This window comes from Choloepus didactylus, chromosome 7 (assembly GCF_015220235.1).
Source record: "Choloepus didactylus isolate mChoDid1 chromosome 7, mChoDid1.pri, whole genome shotgun sequence".
Lineage (NCBI taxonomy): Eukaryota > Metazoa > Chordata > Mammalia > Pilosa > Megalonychidae > Choloepus > Choloepus didactylus.
Window position 1 is genome coordinate 115,638,005 of NC_051313.1, and position 22,192 is coordinate 115,660,196.

A 22,192-nucleotide genomic window follows, 5' to 3' on the forward strand; every position below is an offset into this window, starting at 1 on the left:
ATCAGGGTTGGTATTAATTCTTCTTGGAATGCTTGGTAGAATTCACCTGTGAAGCCATCTGTTCCTAGGCTTTTCTTTGTTGTCAGATTTTTGATGACTATTCAATTTCTTTACTTGTGATTGGTCTATTGATGTCTTCTATTTACTCTAGAGTCCATGTAGGTTGTTCGTGTGTTTCTAGGACTTTGTCCATTTCATCTAAATTGTCTAATTTGTTGGCATACTGTTGTTCATATTATCCTCTTATGATCCTTTTTATTTTTGTGGTGTCAGTAGTAATGTCCCCTCTCTCATTTCTGATTTTATTTTTTTGCATCTTCTCTGTTTTTTTCCTGTTGTTTTGTTTTTGTTTTTGTTTTTGGTCAGTCTAGTTAAGAGTTTGTCAATTTTATTGATCCTCTAAAAGAACCAATGTTCTGTTGTGTTAATTCTATTGTTTTTTTTTTTCTCAATTTCATTTATTTCTGCTCTAATCTTTACTATTTCTTTCCTTCTACTTGCCTTGTAATTAGCTTGCTTTTCTTTTTCTAGTTCCTCCAGGTGTGCATTTAAGTGTTTGATTTTAGCTCTTTCTTGTTTTCTCATATAGGCATTTAGGGCTATAGTTTCCCTCTCAGCATTGCCTTCGTTGCATCCCTTAAGTTTTGATATGTTGTTTTCTCATTTTCATTCCGATTTCTCTCGCAACTTTTAAGACACTGATTGTTTAAGAGTGTGTTGCTTAACCTCCATACATTTGTGAATTTTCCAATTCTCCATCTGTTCTGATTTCCAGTTTCATTCCATTCTGGTCAGAGAAAGTGGTCTGTATAATTTCAATCTGTTAAAAATTTTTAGCTGTGGTCTAACAGAATGATCCATAAGCACTTGAGAAGAATGTGTACCTTGCTGTTTGTGGGTGCAATGTTCTGTATATATCTCTTGGGTCAAGTTCAGGTATCGTATTATTCAAATTCTCTGTTTCCTTATTGATCCTCTGTCTAGATGTTCTATCTATTAATAAGAATGGTGTATTGAAGTCTCCCACTATTATTATAGAGATGTCTATTTCTCCCTTCAGTTTTGCCAGTGTTTGCCTCATGTATTTTGGGGCACCATGGTTAGGTGCATAAATATTTATGATTTTAGTTCTTCTCAGTGGATTGCCCCTTTTATTAATATATAGTATCCTTCTTTGTCTCTTATAGCAGTTGTGCACTCAAAGTCTATTTTGATTGATATTAGGATAGCTACCTCAGCTCTTTTTGATTACTGTTTGCATGAAATACCTTTTTCCAATATTTCACTTTCAACCTATTTATGTCCTTGGGTCTAAGGTAATCTCTTGCAGACAGCTATCATTGTGTTTTTAAGATGAAGCCCCACCGAACCTATAATATGGGAAGCAATCCAAGCTCCAAAAAGAGGAGAGTGAGGGGTGGGATATTTATTTATATAGGTAGTGGATTAGTTGGGATTTTAAGGCTGTCAGTGAGGAGTATTAGGGCTTTTCTAGAATGCACAAGGAGGGGTCAAAGTTAAGAGGGAAGGCAAGCAGGATTTTAGGAGATCTACGATTTTTTTCAGAGAACATTCCTGCATTCATTCAACAAGTATCTAAAAAGTATCTAGTATGTGTTTGACACTTTGTTAAAACCTGAAAATGTTGGTTCAATAAAAACGTATTAATGCTGAATGGTTACACCCAACTCCTTTTAAATAAAAATGCCATGCTTTTCACCAAGCAGAAGCCCTCAGTTGCATACAGGGACCAATCTGTTCCTGATGGTCTTTCTCCAACTGGCTCTGTCTCCTCAGTTTGCATCGCTGGTAGGTGCAGGTGTGATGCTGCTACTGATGGTGAAGGCAGGACGCGTTTTCTACGAACTGCCAAATGTAAGTAGAATTGATCAAATGACTAAGTCAGGAAAGACCAAATCTCTGGATTGCATTTTCGTGGGACATCTCTGAAGAGAACTGCATCCTTCTGGTCCCCAGTGATTGCCCCAGCCTAACTCTAGTCCGTTTAAAAAATAAATACTATCACCATACAGGGTTGTGGGGGTTAAATAAGGTAATATATATAAAGCATTTATTATAGGGTCAGGTTTTTAATAAGTGACCAAGACACACAAGTAATTATTCTCTTTCCCATTAGTCTTCTTCTTATTGCTTAAGCTACTGAGTAAGGATTCAGTTAAAAATTACCAAAATAGGCTTCAGATGCCAGAACCCCCAGTACCAACCTAAGCTTGGAAACTGATTGTGCATTCATGCCATCTGTTTTCCCAAACTGTTTCCAGAAGGCCTTGTTATGCATTCATATAAATTCAATCCCCTCTCGGTTAGTTCACAAATCTTGGAGGCAGGCAGGGAATGAAAGTTGAGTTTTAACTCTGTTCAACTAGGATGCCTCTATATACAAATGTGCCATTTCTTCTCTTTGTATGAGATTGATCACCTCGCACTTCGAGGTGCCAGGTGCATTAATTACCATCTGAAATGAATTTGTTCTAAATTATAATATAGATCAGTATTTGGTGACCATTATTTCCTTTTTAATTTCCTTAATGTTCCCTTTAGCTATTTGTAGATAGTCCTAAGGGAGGTGGAAGGAGATTTCTTTCCTGATGTGTAGCAACTTTGTTACACCCTGAGTTGCAAGTCCCTGAACCTGGAGCGCTGGTAAATGTTAGCCCTATCCCAGCGAATGCATCTGTTCTACTTGGAAGATAGCAGGTTTCGGTAAAGCGGGATCACCCTCAAGCTGCTATTGCCTTTTGATCTTGGGATTCAGGGACCTTGGAGCCTAGCCATGAAATCTATGTGAATGTGGGATTAAGCTTGTTTATCACTGGCAAAAGTCATCTCCAGAACTTAATTTATACAGCACTGTTAGTGCTGTAACTCTTAGAGTCTATTTTAGGGGGCCACTCCCTAATTTACTTTGAACAGTGATATTTTTCTTTACAGCTAGAAGAAGCAGAATAAATAAATCCCAAACAAATAAAAACTGTCAGACAATTCACTGAAGAGTAGTGATAAAAGTAGGTAGCACTCCTTCATGATAAATGTGTTACGGACAGAACAGCCCTCACTTTCGGCTAACCATGTTGTTACGTTATTTTTACATCTAGTTAGCATGTTTCTGGGTGAGGAGATGTGAACACAATCTGATCAGTGGAATATCTGAATTATAACAATGGGGTTCTATGAGTATTAAACTATGGATGACTTTTCCTTTCCTTGAAAGACAGTAGAGAGCATCTTGCAAAATCCTGATTGGTAGAGTATCCTGGCTAGAATCTCAACTAGTTAGCAAGAGGCCTAACACAGATTTTGGAAAACATGATAGAAAATAGTTTATTCAGGGCGGTATATGGGAACTCTGTATTTTATGTATGATTTTTATGTAAACCTACAACTTCTCTAATAAAAATTTTTTAGTCTATTCAATATTGTACCAGTTTTGTGTAAAAAATATATATATAAAACATACCAAAATGTTAACAATTTTGTTATCTCTTGGATGATAGGAATTATGTATAAGTTTAATTCTTCTTTCTACAATGAGAATGTTTTACCTTAATATTTAGAAAGATAACAATGCTGTTGTAGAATACAGTTTTATGAAAAGACTTGCTTCTTCATACTCAAGCCAAAGCCTTTCAAAAGCCCTACAAAGTTGAGTTTCTTTTCCATCCCACCATATCTCCCTGCAAATTGCAGAAAGTTTAGAGATTATTGACCAGAAAGAAGATGGTAGAGTAGGAAAGAGGTCATTTCTGCTGACTTCATCTTTATTCTTCTCTCCTCTACTGCTCTGTTGAGTCCAACAGGTCACTGGACACCTCAGAAGACCAGAGTAAGCTTAGACACAGCCATTCCTGGTAGTAGGATCAGTTCTAATTCCCAGGCAGAGAACACAGAGGAGAGAAGGGCTAGGAAAAGGCAGAGAAATGTTAAGCCAGTGAAGGGACTTCATGAGCACAAGAAAATGTTTCTTAAAGTAGATTAGGTCCTACTTTAAGGCTCTGATGATTTTCACATCCTAACAAGTATAGATGTTCATTTTTCATATTTTAAAAAGTTTCTTTCCATTAAAAAAGTAGACATACTCAGTTTTAAAACTTTGGAAATTCATGATTGATTAAAAATGTCACCCATAATCACAAATAAACCACTATCAACATTATATATATATATATATATATATATATATATATATATATATATATATATATATAAATGGTTGGCCTATAGCAAAACAATATTATTTCCATGAATGAGTATTGCTTTGCCTAGTTGTAACCTAACTATACATACAATACTGTATTCTTGCTTTTATTTTATATGTAGCATGATATTCCCTACTATAACTTATTTAATAATTTCCCTATATTGGAAAATTAGCTTAGCTACGTTTTTGTTATTTTAAATAACCCAACAATGAGTAATTTTTTCCATCTACCATTTTCTGTATTTAGGATAGACTTCTAAACGTAAAACAAAATATCTGTGTGGAAGCATATCAACATTTCTTGATATATTGCCAAATTATTTTTCAAAAGGATGGTACTCTTTTATACTTAACAACTATGTATATAGGGTGTTATCAGTGTTTCTAATTTGTTAATTTAATTTGATGGACAAAAAACGGTATCTCCTTGTTGAAATAATTATCGCTATCATGATTAAACTCAAATAAAAGCCCAATTGGAACTATTTTAGAGTTTCTGTGAGTGGAAATTTCCTTAATTTGTCATCCCACCTGAGAATGGTTTCCAGACAACGTAGGCAACATAGAGATGTCAAGCACACAAGACACAGCAAGGCCAAGTGGCCAAAGGTGCCAGCCCAATGTGGATCTTGCCCCATATACCAAAGAGAAAACAGTGGACAAGAGGGCCCAGATTAAACCTTTGGCTACTCTTCCTTTCACTTTTAAAGTAATAAACTCTCTGAATCTAAAAGAGGCTCGCGTCTTTACCAGCCTAAAGAATCAGGCCTTGGCCTTGGCCTTGCCCTGTTTTGTGTGTTTGACGTATCATAGAGGAGTGCAGAGGAAAATGTGGAGAGTGTTTATTTGATTGCACAATGAGCTGGAGTATGAATCTAGTATTAAAATGAACTATCAGTGAAAAATACCTCTCAATGGCAAGACTGACTAACTTTTTCTGGTACCTTGGTGGGGATACGGCAGTTTTACACCATCACCCCCAAGGGAAAATGAAGCAGGGTTTATCTTTTTCCCCACAGGCTCTGCTGGCTGGTATTATTCTGAGCAACGTTCTGCCCTACCTTGAAACCATTTCCGCCCTTCCCAATCTTTGGAAGCAGGACCAGTATGAATGTGTGAGTGTATATGCTCTAACAGAGGAAGAGAAGGACAGAGGGGAAGGCTGGAGAGAGACAAAAGAGAACAAAGAAAAGAGATTAGCCATGGTCTTTGAGGCTTAGTACTCTACTTTTGTTTAAAAAAGGGAGTCAATTGTTGTCGGTGCATAAAATGCTGAGACCTCATTCCAACTATACAAAATTAAATGAAAGGAATTAAGTGGCTACAGTTACATACAAATTTAGTAAAAAAGAGTTTGACATACATTGCACATTTGAAAATAACTTTTAGTCTAGTTAATGTGAATACACTTCAAGATAGGACATGCAAATCCTAAAAAAGAGAAGGAGATATCTTGCCAGGCGGAGTAACTTTAGAGAACCCTCTTTCTCTCTGGTGCAAAAAACCAGAAAACAGAGATAAGCAGCAAGAAACAAAAAGACAGTGGATGCAATATGAAAAGAAGAGAAGGACTCAGTCAAGGCAGAGAAATATGAAAGGGAATAACTTTTGGTGTCAGGCCCTAGGAGATAAGGGGAAGTGGTCCACAGCTAGTGGTTCTGGTCTTAGGAGGTAGGATTATACTTCCAAGGGGACTGGAGAAACTGGGGGAAGTTGAATGAAGATACTGACAAGGTAGAGTGGGAAGTAAATATTTAAGTGAGTTCTGGCCTATTTCCATTGAAGATGAAGGTAAGGTCATCTACTGAAGGATGGAGAAGGTGGTGGGGTAGAAGCTCAAAAAGGATATTGAAGATTTGCAATTATAGGTCTTAAAATAGCAACACCATTTAGTGAGTGTTCTCTGTTGCTTTACCAATGTGTTACTAATCTCAACAAAGCTACAAAGTAGATATTAGCATCCCTATTTTGCACATGAGAAAACTAAAGTTGAGAAAAAGAATAGAAGAAGAGTGATTATCAGGGATACATAAAGAATTGCAGCATCGAAGACCCAACTTTTTATGATGGCACCAGTCCACATGGCTGTGAAATTTATTCTCCAAATCCCAGGGGTAGAAAGGGAGAGAGGGTGAAGGTGAGTAGAGAGATAGGACTGGTAATTTTCTGAATTCTGCTTGTTTTCATGGTCTTTCTTTTCCCTTCTTTCCCTTTTCCATAAAGGTTATTTGGCTAGTGACATTCTCATCTGCAATTTTCCTGGGATTGGATGCTGGACTACTTGTTTCGATAGCTTTTGCCTTCTTCATCATCACTGTTAGGTCACACAGGTACTTTGTCTCAGGGAATAGGAAGTTAGCCGTAGCAAGGCAGGGCACCATGACCTAAAGACAAGTGCCATTTCCTTTCAGAACCAAGATTCTCCTCCTGGGTCAGATCCCTAACACCAACATTTATAGACGCATCAATGACTATCGGGAGGTAAGAATCCAAATCAGTCCCACTCTTTTTCCCAAAAGGTGGGGTGGGCCAAGCCTAATGCTTAGTTTTTCTATAACATCCCTTCACTGTTGTTTGCTGCATTACAGATACACACTTAGAAAAGAGAGGAAAGTGATGTACAGGGTGGAGGCAGGTACTTAAGTAGGCCAATCTTTACTGTACTGTAGTTAGTTAAGGATAATTTTTAAATGTATTTCAGGGAGAGGAGGGCCAAGAAAAAGAGAAGAGTGAGGAAACAGAGGGGGAAAGAAGACGTCAGGAAAATTAGAGGGTCTAAATGGGAGGAAGGAATTTTCTATTGCTTGCCTCTAGTAAATAGGAGAGAACAGATTCTCCAGCAGGTGCTAAAGAGTTTTTTATTCTTCGCCCATCAAAGAGCTGAGAAATTTCCCTTAACTCAATTTTGTCTTGCAGGTTATCACCATTCCTGGGGTGAAAATCTTCCAGTGCTGCAACTCCATTACATTTGTTAATGTATACCGCCTAAAGCACAAGCTGTTAAAAGAGGTAACCGCTTTCCTCCTCTTACCTTCTCCACCTGCTGGGCTCCTCCTTCCTATCCCTTTTGCCTTCTATTCCACCACTCACCCTCAGTATGAGATCCCTCTTATATCTTTCAGGTTTCTCTGAAAAATGTGAAGCTTAAAGAAGAAGAAATTTTCAGCCTGTTTAATCAAACTACCGATACCAACACACAGGACAAGATTTGTCGGTGTTACTGCAACTGTGATGAACCTGAGCCACCACCCAGGGTTAGAAACACCGCTTCTTTCCTGCGTTTCCTCCACATTTTATAAAGAAGTGCAGAATCAGAAATAGAGACACTGCTTCCCGTTTGAGGTTCAGATGTTGGCTTGAAAGTCGTTAGGAAGAGATGTTCTGAATCTTTTGATTCCCTTCTCAATGGCCAGCAACTCACCTGAGCGCAAAGTATAATTTGCCTGTTCAGTTTATCAGTTATCCCCTAGCTGAACCTATTTCCCTGACTTTTAGCTGCCTAACTTTAGATTTCTGAAAATAAGTGACTTGTTTTCCAGTTCCAGCTAGGGCAGGGTCGAAGGCTAAGGTTCCTGAAGATCTGCCAGTGTCTCCTGATGTCTGCTGGTGACCAAGGAAATGATTGGGGTGGGGGGCTGTGAGCCAAGGACTGTTTGGTGTTCCAGGTGGAGACTTTACAGCATCTGAAGGGTATTTTAACTGATGGGAGTTACAAAGTGTTTGCTCTTTCCAATTCGGACTTTGTCTATATGTTCCCTTCCGCCAGAGCAGGGCTCCTCATCTCCAGGTTTTGGGCCTTTCAGTGATCACCAGTCTATAGCCTGTACCTGGAGGGGCAGCATATCTACACACACAGAGCTTTACTCCCCATGCTGAAATCTCCACTGCCCCTCCCTCAGGCACCCCCAAACACACATGTTCTACCTTTTCAAATACCAAGCACTTGCTCTCATTCACACCCACCTTAATTGAATGCAAGATCTGCTGAGCTCCTTGAAAATACCAACTGTGCTCACAGGAATACCTACTTCCCTGCCAAGAGAACAGAATTAACACTGTAGTTAATTTTTATTTCATACCCATACTCTGCTGAGTACTGTAGAAAGCATTTACGGGACATCAGCAAATACATTTTAGAGTGGAATAGGACCATCCAGTATTTATTGAGCTCCTACTATGTGCCCAGAACTATGACACCATTCATTTATCAATCATTATATTTTACATTCAGCAAACTTAATTTTATCAAATATCCTTTAATTTATAAAAGACCATATAATACATATTGCTAAAGAGCACACAACTGTTTTGCAGTACAGTTTCAAAATGTATAAAAATTGGAATACAGAAGTTAAATACTGGTGTTGAACTTTAAACTGAATACAAAACTCACAATTCAAATATTAGCCAATCTGAAAACTTTACTTCCCATAATATAAAAACCATACTTTGAGATGCAAAATATTTTTTTACTAAACAAACTATATAAAAATTTTAAATAATCATTAAAAATTCAACATTAGAATTTATAAAGATTAGCTATAAAAATATATTGGCAGTCACTTTTCTTATAAAGTTACCATTCACTACATTACAAAATAGTCTTTAACATAAAATTGCCCTAATAACTATATTATTTTAGAATTTGATAAACCCTACATTAAATTGATTATAAAATCCTCTTGGAAAAACTTTGGTAAGCATCTGCAGAGGGTTTTAAAAAACCCTCCAGTATCATTTTAAGGGCTTGTAAACATTCCATTCTATTGAAGCAAAATAGAGTAACATAAATTCAACTGCTTATAGAACATATGATAAAACACAATTTATTATGTATCTGTAGAAAATCACCATTCCCAGAGTAACCAAAAACAAACGATTTAAAAGTGTCAAACTTTTAAGTAGTTCTCTTCCATTCTAATAAAAATGTTATGAAGTCACCACAACTCCATTCATGTACCTTAGATGTCTTTTAGGAGAAGGCTTCAAAAATAATTAACTCAGTCTCAAAAAACCCTTTAAAATCCCATTTAAAAAACATGTCAGTACAACAAGTGTAATCAGGATACATAAATTATGTATTTAGTTATGTATTAGTTTTTCTTCTACATTTGTAATTTAGAATCTATTGGCAGAAATAATACACGCACACATAATTGAAAAAGATAAATTTCAGGAAACAGTAGGAAATGCAAACCTGTAGGATAAATTGATGTATTAAAAAATTCATTTTACCAACTTTTCATTGTATTTGTTATTTTTGGATTATTGACAACTAACTTATTTAGAAAATTTGAGTTGTCGAAAGTTTACTTCCTGTTTCTTGATATTTTTAAGTTTTAAAGCTTCCAATTGTGCCAGTAGCTTCCTCAAGGTCATTTCTCACTTTATCCTCTGTCACAAGATCTCTTGCATGAAATATTCAACTTGGAGTTGCAAAAGCATAAATAAAATGCTCCATTTTTACCTTTTAATTTTTATAAAATAAAAAGAAAAGAACTCCATCTAACTTTTAGGCAAGTCCACAAAAATATTTCTTTCCTAAGAATCAAACACTTTTATGGGAATAAAGATCCTTCAAAGTTTTTAACTCTTCTATTATAGTTTTATTTTTATTTTCCAGGACTGCAACTCGATTTTCCAAGCATTTCATATATTCTTTCTTCTTTCTGTAATATTCTCCAGCAGCTTCTCTGTTTTTCATTAACCTTATTTCTCTTTTCAGTTGGGGGTCATCTATTTTAGTTGTCTGAGATGTAAGATTCACAGGTGCTGTCATTTTCACAGTTTGTGGCAGCAAAGTAGCAGTGGGTGTGGTATGGATGTGATGTCTGCGTATCTCCTGATGCAGTCTTTTCAACAACCTGGTTGCTAGGCACAAGTATTTGCTGTTCACCAGAGGTCTGTGCATACTGGAGAACTGTTGTACTTTGCTGAGTACTGCCTGAATTTGTCATGGTTAATGTCTGAAGTCCCTGTACTCCATCTGTGCCTGGACTGGCCAGCTATAAGTCTCCATTTGGGGCAATGGCAACTCTAAGATGGGTGCTGTGCTAGAATCCCATGGGTTTTCTGTGAGGAGCCTGTGCTGTCAGGTGAATCCTGAGACTCCTCACTTTCTGATAAGGATGATGCCATTTGCACATGTGGTGAGTGAGTAACTGTCTGGATGACCCCCTGAACCTGTACCTTCTCTCCAGATAGAGGTACAACTGTCACTGGTGCAGAACCTCAGTGACATCTGAACTGTTGAACTTGGTTGAGGTGCTGTCTCTGAAGAGTTATGCTTGTGGTAAGCTTCCATAATCAACTGTGGCTGCCACCTTGCCACTATCCGGACTGGGAATTTCCACTCCCCACCTCCCAGGGTGGATCCAAGTTCACTACCCCCTTCCCCAACCCTTCACACTGCAGGATAGGGGAGAACCAGTGTCACTTAACAGCCAACTGTCTTAGGCTACCATTTCCTCAGCAGTAAGGGCCACCACTGACAGCATGATCTACACCAGGCTGGGGGCAGGGGAGGGAAGGGGGGAAACTGAGTGTAAGTGAGCATGGGCAGTCTCTGCCAATTGTTTTTACAAACTTTTGAGTTCTTCCTCATGTTTGCCCATTATCTTCTTTATATCCTTCATCTTTTTTGCCATATCTTTCCTCAAGTCATTGATTTGATTTTTGAATTGATTTAGCATATTTCTTTGAAGATCTTTAATTGGTTGTTTCAACTCCTGTATCTCATTTGAAGTGTAAACTGTCTCCTTTGACTGGGCCATAGCTTCGTTTTTTTTTTTATGTGATTCATAATGTTTTGTTGTCTAGCATCTGGTTTCCTTGATTACCCCAATCAGATTTTCCCAGACCAGATGGGCCCAGGTCTCAGGAGGAGGGTGTAATCAGTATCAGGTTTCCCTGAGGATGAGACCAAGAGAGTTGTCAGACCTTCCTGTGAGGACTTTAGATGCTGTGCTTTTCCTATCCAGCCCAACAAGTGGCACTTATCAGCCCACAGCTCCCCACCAGTGTAAAGAGGTGAGTTGCCTTTAATTCTCAGTAGATCCTGCCCCTGCTAGTGTCTGAGAGTGTCAGAAACCAAGCTTAAGCTGTTTCTGTTTTTTATTCCCCCAGGCCCTAGGGTCTAAGTTCTCTGTGGGAAGGCAGCCATTGAACTGGGCCCTGCCTCTGCCTTTTCTTAAGGAAGATAAGCTCTTTAGGGATTTATCTCCTACACTTGATTTCTTCCTTTGACTCTCTATCTTAACTCTACCTTGCCTGGGTCAGTACTGACAATTGAAAATGCCTGAAGCTTTCTCTAATGAGCTACTTAGACTGAGAGAAAAAGAAAGAAATCCCCCTTTCAGAGCCAGTCCCAAGCCTGCCAGTTACCAGTTAACCGAGTTGGTGCCCAGTTCTATGTGCCCCTTTTCTTGGGTTACAGCTCTTTTCCAGTATTCTAAGCTCAGCTGATTCCAAAAGCCTCTGTTTTTATTTATGTATGTATTTTTTTCCCATCAACGCTGCCTCCTCTTTGCTGGGAGAAATCTCTGGGTTCCTTTGCTGCTTGCTCCAGGTTTATCCGTGCTTGTAGCTTGTATTTAGCAGTCCAAATTCATTAATTAAAACCACAATTCAAACTTGGTTGAGCTGTCTTCCCTTCCTCCTAGTAGACTGCTTCTTTTTCCCACAAGGAAGTCTTTCAACTCAGCCTGCCATGCCAGTGGGGGAGGGTTGCCAGCTCCGCAGTTTGGGGAGCTTTACTTACAGTTCTTAGGCTGCGATCTCAGCCATTCCACCCATTCCAGACTGGTGTACGATGTTTGTCTGGTCACAGATGTCCCCCAACAGTTGTTTCAGACTATTTACTAGTTGTTCCTGGCTATATGCTAGTTGTTCCAGAGTACTAATTAAATTCCACACCTCCCTATGCCACCATCTTGCTCTTCTTCAGAGAGTTCTTTAAAAAACTATTTTCATGGAAAGTTTTGAATGTATGCAAAAGTAAAGGCAAGAGTATCGTGAGCCCCTGTGTACCCATCATCAGTTTTAATATTTATCAACCCATAGCCAATCTTGTTTCATCTATACCCCTCAAACCCACTACCATCCACTCAAAATCAGAGAAGTATGTGAAGCAATTCATGGAGTTTGTTTTTTTTAATTCATTTTTATTGAGATATATTCACATACCATGCAGTCATATAAAGTGTACATTCAATTGTTTGCAGTCCATTATATAGTTGTGCATTCATCACCAAAATTAATTTTTGAACATTTTCATTACCAAACACACAAAAATAATAAGAATAAAAATTAAAGTGAAACAGAACAATTAAAGTAAAAAAGAACACTGGGTGCCTTTTTTTTTTTTTTTTGCCCCCATTTTTCTACTCATTCATCCATACACTGGACAAAGGGGAGTGTGGTCCATATGGCTCTCCCAATCACATTGTCACCCCTCATAAGCTACATTTTTATACAATCGTCTTCAAGATTTACGGGTTTTGGGTTGTAGTTTGATAGTTTCAGGTATTTACTGCTAGCTATTCCAATTCATTAGAACCTAAAAAGGGTTGTCTATATTGTGCGTAAGAGTGCCCACCAGAGTGACCGCTCGGCTCCTTTTGGAATCTGCCACTGAAACTTATTTCATTTCCCTTCACACCCCACTTTTGGTCAAGAAGAGGTTCTCCATCCTACGATGCCAGGTCTAGATTCCTCCCCAGGAGTCATAATCCACATTGCCAGGGAGGTTCAATCCCTTGGGTGTCAGATCCCACGTAGTGGGGAGAGCAGTGAATTCACCTGCCAAGTTGGCTTAGCTAGAGAGAGAGGGCCACATCTGAGCAACAAAGAGGCATTTAGGAGGAGGCTCTTAGGCACAATTATAGGCAGGCCTAGCCTCTCCTTTGCAGCAACAGTCTTGCCAAGGGCAAATCCTGTGATAGAGGGCTCATCCCATAAAACCACCAGTCCCCTTTGTCTGTGAGCACATCAGCAGTCATCGAGGTGGGGAAGCCCAACACCCCTGAATTCTCCACCAGCTCCTCAAGGGGCTCTTTATATTTTTTTCATCATTTTTTTTAATTAACTCTTTTTTTTTAAATTAACTATATAAAAAAATTAAACAAAAACATACAGTAAAAAAACATTTCAAACAAACCATAACAAGGGAGTAAAAAAAGACAACTAACCTAAAATAACTACTTTACTTCCAACATGTTCCTACTCTACCCCAAGAAAATAACCCAATATAGCAATATTTCTGTGAACTTGTTCCTACTATACCCATCAGAAATTAACAAACCATAGTCATTTCCGGACATTCCCAGAACTTTAAATTTACCCACAATAGCTTATCTGTTCTTATTGAGTTATCATTCCCCCTCCATTAATTGCTCTCTATTGCTAGTTCCCCTACATTCTATATTATAAACCATTTATTTTACATTTTTCAATGTTCACATTAGTGGTAGCATATAATATTTCTCTTTTTGTGTCTGGCTTATGTTGCTTAGCATTGTGTCTTCAAGGTTCATCCACGTTGTCATATGTTTCATGACATCATTCCTTCTTACTGCCGTGTAGTATTCCATCGTGTGTATGTTTCACATTTTATTTATCCACTCATATGTTGAAGGACATTTGGGTTGTTTCCATCTCCTGGCAATTGTGAATAATACTGCTATGAACATTGGCATACAGATATCTGTTCGTGTCACTGCTTTCAGATCTTCCGGGTATATACCAGGAAGTGCAATCGCTGGATCGAAGGGTAACTCTAGATCTAGTTTTCTAAGGAACTGCCAGACTGACTTCCAGAGTGGCTGAACCATTATACAGTCCCACCAACAATGAATAAGAGTTCCAATTTCTCCACATCCCCTCCAGCATTTGTAGTTTCCTGTTTGTTTAATGGCAGCCACTCTAATCGGTGTTAGATGGTATCTCATTGTGGTCTTAATTTGCATCTCTCTAATAGCTAGTGACGCTGAACATTTTTTCATGTGTTTCTTGGCCATTTATATTTCCTCTTCAGAGAACTGTCTTTTCATATCTTTTACCCATTTTATAATTGGGCTGTCTGTACTACTGTCATTGAGTTGTAGGATTTCTTTATATATGCAAGATCTCAGTCTTTTGTCAGATATATGGTTTCCAAAAATTTTTTCCCATTAAGTTGGCTGCCTCTTCACCTTTTTGACAAATTCCTTTGAGGTACAGAAACTTCTAAGCTTGAGGAGTTCTCATTTATCTATTTTTTCTTTTGTTGCTTGTGCTTTGGGTGTAAGGTCTAGGAAGTGACTGCCTAATACAGGGTCTTAAAGATGTCTCCCTACATTATTTTCTTGGAGTTTTATGGTACTGTCTTTTATATTGACATCTTTGATCCACTTTGAGTTAATTTTCGTGTAAGGTGTGAGGTACGGGTCCTCTTTCATTCTTTTGGATATGGATATCCAACTCTCCCAGCCCCATTTGTTGAAAAGACCATTATGACTCAGTTCAGTGACTTTGGGGGCCTTATCAAAGATCAGTCTGCTGTAGATCTGGGGGTCTATCTCCAAATTCTCAATTCGATTCCATTGATCAATATGTCTATCTCTGTGCCAGTACCATGCTGTTTTGACTACTGTGGCTTTATAATAATCTTCAAAATCAGGGAGTGCAAGTCCTCCCACTTCGTTTTTCTTTTTTAGAGTGTTTTTAGCAATTCGAGGCATCTTCCCTTTCCAAATAAATTTGATAACTAGTTTTTCCAAATCTGCAAAGTAGGTTGTTGGAATTTTGATTGGGATTGCATTGAATCTGTAGATGAGTTTGGGAAGAATTGATATCTTAATGACATTTAGCCTTCCTATCCATGAACATGGAATATTTTTCCATCTTTTAAAGTTCACTTCTATTTCTTTTAGTAGTTATGTAGATTTCTTTGTATAGGTCATTTATATCTTTGGTTAAGTTTATACTTGATTTTTTTAGTTGCTATTGAAAATGGTTTCTTTTTCTTGAGTGTCTCTTCAGTTTGTTCATTTCTAGCATATAGAAACATTACTGACTTATGTGCATTAATCTTATATCCTGCTACTTTGCTAAATTTGTTTATTAGCTCTAGTAGCTGTATCATTGATTTCTCAGGGTTTTCCAGATATAAGATCATATCATCTGCAAATAATGACAGTTTTACTTCTTCCTTTCCAATTTGGATGCCTTTTATATCTTTGTCTTGCCGGATTGCCCTGGCTAGCACTTCTAGCACAATGTTGAATAATAGTGGTGAAAGCGGGCATCCTTGTCTCGTTCCTGATAATTCACAGAGTTTTAAATGAAATTAGTGAGACAACTCTATACTAATGTGACATATTGTATAAGGCTATTATTGAGTTTTATCAATTCTAAGATATACATTTTTTGACATCTGAAATTCAGATATATCACGCCCCAAATTCATGGCATATCATAGTTTAAGTTGCAGTATTTTCTCTTTCTTGATCGCACAAAAATAATGGTACATCTTAAAATTGATGAAATAGGATAGTGAACTATACAATATAGTACAATGTACTAAATTGTGTGTTTAGACTCTAACAACCATAAGACTTCAGATTAGAGATAAATGTGGGCTCAAAAAGTCAAGGAGACATCATGATACAAATGGATTTGCACTGGGCAGGACAGAGAATTTGGACTGATGTTGGGTAGGAAAGAAGAGGACCCCCAGTCCATGGATCAGCTTGGATAAAGATAATCAGGTGGAAATGAGGGTGGGGTTCTCAAAATAAGATGCTTGGTGTGAGAAGGTCAGGAAGGCACAGTGTGAGTGGATTGGGAACTAGATAAAGGAGAGAAAGGGAAGCTCTTGGAGGTTTCCCTTTGCCTGGAAGACCTTGCAGCTGTTCACTGCTGGGCCAAGCCTTACCTGTCCCCCTAAAGCCTGGCCTCAGTGACCTTTAAGCCACTTTGTTTTTTGCTAAAACACTATATTACTACCTTGTATATCTTTTATCTTTAAATTTTTTTTCCAATTTAAAAAATTATTTCACAAGCCACATTCTTAGGACAATAACAGATTTTCTAAGAGAAACATCACCCATGTTATATCACTCTAGCAAGTGAATTATTTTCATTTTCCCATGTGCCTTGAAGTTTTTATCCATATCTGTTGTTATTTATCCTCTTGATGGACATATCCCTCTGTCCAGAAAGAGTCTAACCCTCCTGTAAAAGCAGAGTCTGCATTCACATCTTGCATGTTGTGCCCCTGGTATTGAAATTGTGCTTAAACTATAGCAGGCTCTGAAGGCCTATCCAGGATATAAAAGGAGTGAGAGACAGTCCTGCTCAAGTAATTTTTGTCTTCTTAAGGATGTCTGACAGAAGACTGTTGCACTGATAAAGGAAGGAAATGTTCAATAAAGGAACTGCTGGAAGAAATACTTCAAATAACGTATTAGTAGGTGCCACAGACTAATAGGAACCTAGGGATAAGGGAAAGGAATATATCAAAGCTGATTTTAAGTCTGGGTCACTAGAACAATAATAATCTAATTGATGGATATAGGGAAGTTGGAACGAGCATACTAAGAGTGGTGAGGATGAGGAAAGATGAAAGTGGTTTTAGCCATGAGCTTGAAGTGACAGCGAGATAGCCAAATAAAAATGAAATGTCCAGTACCCGGTCTGGAGAAAAACTTCCCAAGAGAGCGTGAGGTAAGCTGGTAGAATGAAACAGCATACTCCCAGCCTTTGTTTGATCTTAACACAGTCCTGCGCTAACTCTGTTTTCCAGGTTGTTTACACAGAACGATTTGAAAATAAAATGGATCACGACTCATCCTCCATTAACCTGATCCGCTGCTCACGCTTTGAGAGCACGAGCACTAGCCAGAGTATGTCCGATGAGCAGGTGCCATACACAGTATCTTCCACATCCCAGAGGAACCAAGGCCCCAACCAGGAGGAGGTGGAGAAAGTCTGGCTTCCTAATAACCCCTCAAGAAACAACTCACTACCACCACTGCCTGAAGCTACTGAAAGTCAGGGAAGGAGTAGATCATTCTTCCCTTATTCAGACGTGTCTCTTTTACCCAGCACCCACACCATCATCCTTGATTTCGCCATGGTACATTTTGTGGATCCACGGGCTTCAATCACATTAAGACAGGTAAGTGCTGGCAAGGCTTTGTCAAGAGCTCTCATGCCCTCCTCCCCCAGCCACCCCAATCCTGATTGAATCCTGTGGTCACCTATCAGCTGCTATGTGATTGCTAGGTCATCAGTAACTTGGACACTGAAGGCAGTTCAGAAGTATTCAACCAGAATTAAAAAAAAAAAAAATGAACCAATTCTGATTTATTAAACTGGGGTGGGTTCAGTAAGAATGGCACATTATTATTTCTCAAGATATGAAAAATAGGAAACTCTTAACCCCATTGAAACAGCAATCTGTGTCATACACAGTGATTCCCACTGTACCCCAGAGTGAGTAGCAAATCTTTTCAAGGAATGTTTGAATGCTACAGAAAAATGTTCACCAAGAATTCCCTACTACCCATTTGCTTTGAGTCAGGCACTGTAAAAGACAATGGGATGCCTTTTACTCAGATTTGAAAAGGTTGTGAAAAAATAGCACCTGAAGCCTGAAGCTGCCTATAGAATCCTCCCCAGTTGTCTTTCCACTGCCTGCACTTTGGGTGAGAAGAGCAGGGAAGTTTTTCCCTCAAAAGCTGGGTTCCCAGGTCCTGGCTTCTCTCTTACTCTCTGGTTTCTCTGACAGTTTTCATTTCTCTTCTTCCTTCTTGTATACTATAGACAGTCTACATGCACAACTAACCATACTGTTTCCATGTTTAGTGTCTCGTAAGTACAATATATTTTTTCCAGCAAGATTCTCTCAGTTTATAGCACCTGATCTCACTCTTCCTCCTATTGGCTATGGCTCAGGTTTAAACATCCCGAGCACTCACTTCCCAGCTCTGGCTGCATCCATCTTTTTTTTTTTTTTTTTAATTTTTGTATTAGAAAATTTGTGGGTTTACATAAGAATCATGCATAAACTATAGGATTCCTATACCCCACCCCACCACCCATCTGAGCACTGCCTTCACTGCATTCTGTAAGTTTTGATATGTTATGTTCTCATTTTCTTTCATTTTGAGATATTTACTGATTTCTCATGCAATTTCTTCTTTGACCCACTGATTGCTTACGAATGTATTGTTTACCTTACACATATTTGTGAATTTTCCAATTCTATGCCTGTTACTGATTTCCAGCTTCATTCCATTATGATCAGAGAAAGTGCTTTGCATAATTTCAATCTTTTAAAATTTATTGAGACTTGTTTTGTGACCCAACATGTGGTCTATCCTGAAGAATAATCCATGCACACTTGAGAAGAATGTATATCCTGTTGTTTAGGGATGCACTATTCTGTATATGTCTGTTAGGTCTAGTTCATTTATTGTAGAAACATATATTTGTGCCTTCGGTTTTGCTAGTGTTTGCCTCATGTATTTTGGGGCACCATGGTTAGGTGCATAAATATTTATGACTGTTATTTCTTCTTGGTGGATTTCCCCTTTATTAACATATAGTGTCCTTCTTTGTCTCTTTTAAAAGTTTTGCATTTAATGTCTATTTTGTCGATATTACTGTAGCTACCTCAGCTCTTTTTTGGTTCCTGTTTCTGTGGAATATCTTTTTCCACACTTTCACTTTCAACCTATTTGTTTCTCTGGATCTCAGGTGAGTTTCTTGTAAACAGCATATAGTTGGATCATATTTTTTATCCATAATGCCAATCTGTGTCTTTTGATTGGGGTGTTTAATCCATTAACATTCAATGTTACTACTGTAAAGGCAGTAATATGTCAGCCATTTTATCCTTTGGATTTTTAATGTCACATCTTTTTTTTTTTTTTTCTATCTTTTTACCCTTTTAGTTACCCTTACTGATAATCTTCATTTTGCACTCTATCCAAGCCTCTCTCCTGTCTTTTCCTATCAGCCTGCAGAACTCCCTTTAGTAATTATTGTATAGCAGGTCTCTTGTTGATGAACTCTCTCAGTTTTCATTTACCTGTGAATATTTTCAACTCTTCCTTATTTTTGAAGGACTATTTTGCTGGATAAAAAATTCTTGGCTGACAGTTTTTCTCTTTCAGTACCTTAAATATATTGTACACTGCCTTCTTGCCTCCATGGTTTCTGATGAGAAATCAGCACTTCGTCTTATTGCAGATCCCTTTTTTGTTATGAATTGCTTTTCTCTTGCGCTTTCAGAATTCTCTCTTCATCTTTGGCATTTGATATTCTGATTAGTATGTGTCTCAGAATAGGTCTATTGGAATTCATTCTGTTTGGAGTATGTTGTGCTTCCTAAACATGTATATTTATTTCTTTTATAAGAGTTGGGAAATTTTTGGCAATCATTTCCTCAAATATTCTTTCTGTCCCTTTCCTTTCTCTTCTCCTTCTGGGACACCCATCATGTACATGTTTGTGCACTTTGTACTGTCATTCAAATCCCTGAGTCTCTGCTCAATTTTTCCCATTCTTTTCTCTATCTGTTCTTCTGACCATATGATTTTTATTGTCCTGTCTTCTAGCTCAATGATTCTTTCTTCTGCCTTCACAAATCTGTTGTTATATGCCTCTAGTGTAGTTTTAATCTCTTCTATTTTTCCTTTCATTCCCATAATTTCTGTTATGTTTGTTTTTATATTTTCAAATTTTTCTTTATGCTAACCCAGTTTCTTCTTTTTTTTTTAATTTTATTTTGAAATAAATTCAAACTTACAGGAACAGTTGCAAAAAAAATACGAACCCCATACACAACATACCCTGACCCCCACTCCCCTGATACCCCAATCCACCAACTTTAACATGCTGTAACACTGCCATTTCTTTCTTTCCCTCCCTCCCTATCTATCATCCATCTATTGCTCTGTCTTCTGAACATATGAGAGCAAGCTGCACACATCTTTGAACAAACACTATAATTCACATATACAATTCCAATGAACAAGAACATTCTTTTATGCAATCCCATTAAGTGCAGCTAAGAAGTTCAAGAAATTCAACATTGATACAAAGCTTACTTTCTATATTTCCTTTTTTTTTTTCTTACATTCCAAATGTGTCCCTTTGAGCTTCCTGTCCTCCATCCTCAGATACCATCCAGGATCATCCTTGGCATTCAATTGTCATCTATTTAGACTTTCTTCTTTTTTTCCAATTGTGGAAACATATATACTGCCTAAAACTTCCCATTCTACCCCCTCCCTAGCATTCCATTAGTGGGATTAATCACCTTTAGAATGTTGTAATGCTATCACCTTCCCACCATCCATTACTAGAAATTTCCCTTCACCTCAAACAGCAACTCTACACTCATTTCTTAACTCCCCATTGCCCCTTCCCCCACTTCTCATAACCCATACTCTACTTTTCATCTCTATGGTCATATTCTCTGACAGTTTCTTTGTGTTTACTGTGGGGCTTAAATTTAACCTCTTAAATCCATAACAATCTTGGTTTTCTTTGATACCCACTTAACTTCAATAGGACATGTAAACTATGTTCCTATATGCCTCCATTCCCCCGCCTTTATATAGTTCTTGTCAAAATTTTCATATTTTATATTGAATCCAAAACCACTGATTTGTCATTAGAGTTTATGTATTTTATATCCTGTAGGAAGTAAATAGTGGAGTTACAAATCAAAATTATTGACATCTATTTGTATTCCATTGTGGTCAGGGAATGTGCTTTGAATATATTCAATTATTTTTTGTTTTCTTTTTTTAATTTATTGAGGCTTGTTTCATGTCCCAGCATATGGTCTATTCTGGAGAGAGATCTGTGATCACTAGAGAAAAATGTGTGTCCTGGTGATTTGGGATGTAAGGTTCTATATATGCCTGTTAAAATTCTCTATATCTCTGTCTCCTTTCTTTGTTTCTCTGTCGGTAGGGCTCCCTTTAGTATCTGAAGTAGGGCAGGTCTGTAATTGGCAAAATCTCTCAGCATTTGTTTGTCTGTGAAAAATTTAAGCTCTCCCTCAAATTTGAAGGAGAGTTTTGCTGGATAAAGTATTCTTGGTTGGAAATTTTTCTCTATCAGAATTTTAAATATGTCATGTCACTGCCTTCTCGCCTCCATGGTGGCTGCTGAGTAGTCACTACTTAGTCTTATGTTGTTTCCTTCGTATGTGGTGAATTGCTTTTCTCTTGCTGCTTTCAGAACTTGCCCCTTGTCTTCAGTATTTGAGAGTCTGATCAGAATATGTCTTGGAGTGGGTTTATTTGGATTTATTCTATTTGGAGTTCGCTGGGCATTTATGCTTTGTGTATTTATATTGTGTAGAAGGTTTGGGAAGTTTTCCCCAACAATTTCTTTGAATACTCTTTCTAGAGCTTTACCCTTCTCTTCCCCTTCTGAGACACCAATGAGTTTTAAATTTGGACATTTTTTTTATCTATCATATCCCTGAGATCCATTTCGATTTTTTCGTTTTTTTCTCCATTCTTTCTTTTGTTCTTTTATTTGCTGTTCTGTGGTCCTCTAGGACACTGAGTCGTTGTTTAACTTCCTCTAATCTTGTATTATGAGTATCCAGAGTATTTTTAATTTGGCCAACAGTTTCTTTTATTTCCATAAGATCTTCTATTTTTTTATTTACTCTTGCAATTTCTTCTTTATGCTCTTCTAGGGTCTTCTTTATGTCCTTTATATCCTGTGCCATGTTCTTCTTCATGTCATTTATATCCTGTGCCATGCTGTCATTCTTTGAGTGTAGTTCTTTGATTAATTGCATGAAGTACTGTGTCTCTTCTGATTGTTTGATTTGGGTTTTGGGATTGTCTTCTCCATATCGTCTGGTTTTATCGTATGCTTTAAGATTTTGTTGTTTTTGGCCTCTTGGCATTTGCTTTGCTTGATAGTGTTCTTTCAAGTTATAAAAAATACTTATCT

General features: G+C 37.7%; 1 protein-coding gene, 1 long non-coding RNA gene and 1 pseudogene across 4 annotated transcripts in view; 1 reads left to right on the top strand and 2 right to left on the bottom strand.

The window, feature by feature from the left end:
- SLC26A8 (solute carrier family 26 member 8) overlaps positions 1–22,192 on the top strand; it is a 103,669-nt gene that overhangs the window by 70,342 nt on the left and 11,135 nt on the right. For all 3 annotated transcript variants that reach the window (XM_037842410.1, XM_037842412.1, XM_037842411.1), the window contains exons 5-11: positions 1,798–1,875; positions 5,239–5,334; positions 6,443–6,549; positions 6,631–6,700; positions 7,136–7,228; positions 7,342–7,473; positions 17,004–17,378. In XM_037842410.1, coding sequence (XP_037698338.1) covers positions 1,798–1,875; positions 5,239–5,334; positions 6,443–6,549; positions 6,631–6,700; positions 7,136–7,228; positions 7,342–7,473; positions 17,004–17,378 — 951 coding nt within the window. The remainder of the gene's footprint in view (positions 1–1,797; positions 1,876–5,238; positions 5,335–6,442; positions 6,550–6,630; positions 6,701–7,135; positions 7,229–7,341; positions 7,474–17,003; positions 17,379–22,192) is intronic.
- LOC119539171 overlaps positions 8,182–22,192 on the bottom strand; it is a 39,207-nt gene continuing 25,196 nt past the window's right edge. The window contains exon 3 of the long non-coding RNA XR_005217803.1: positions 8,182–8,251. This is a non-coding gene — a long non-coding RNA (uncharacterized LOC119539171). The remainder of the gene's footprint in view (positions 8,252–22,192) is intronic.
- Positions 9,768–10,523, bottom strand: LOC119539170 (annotated as a pseudogene).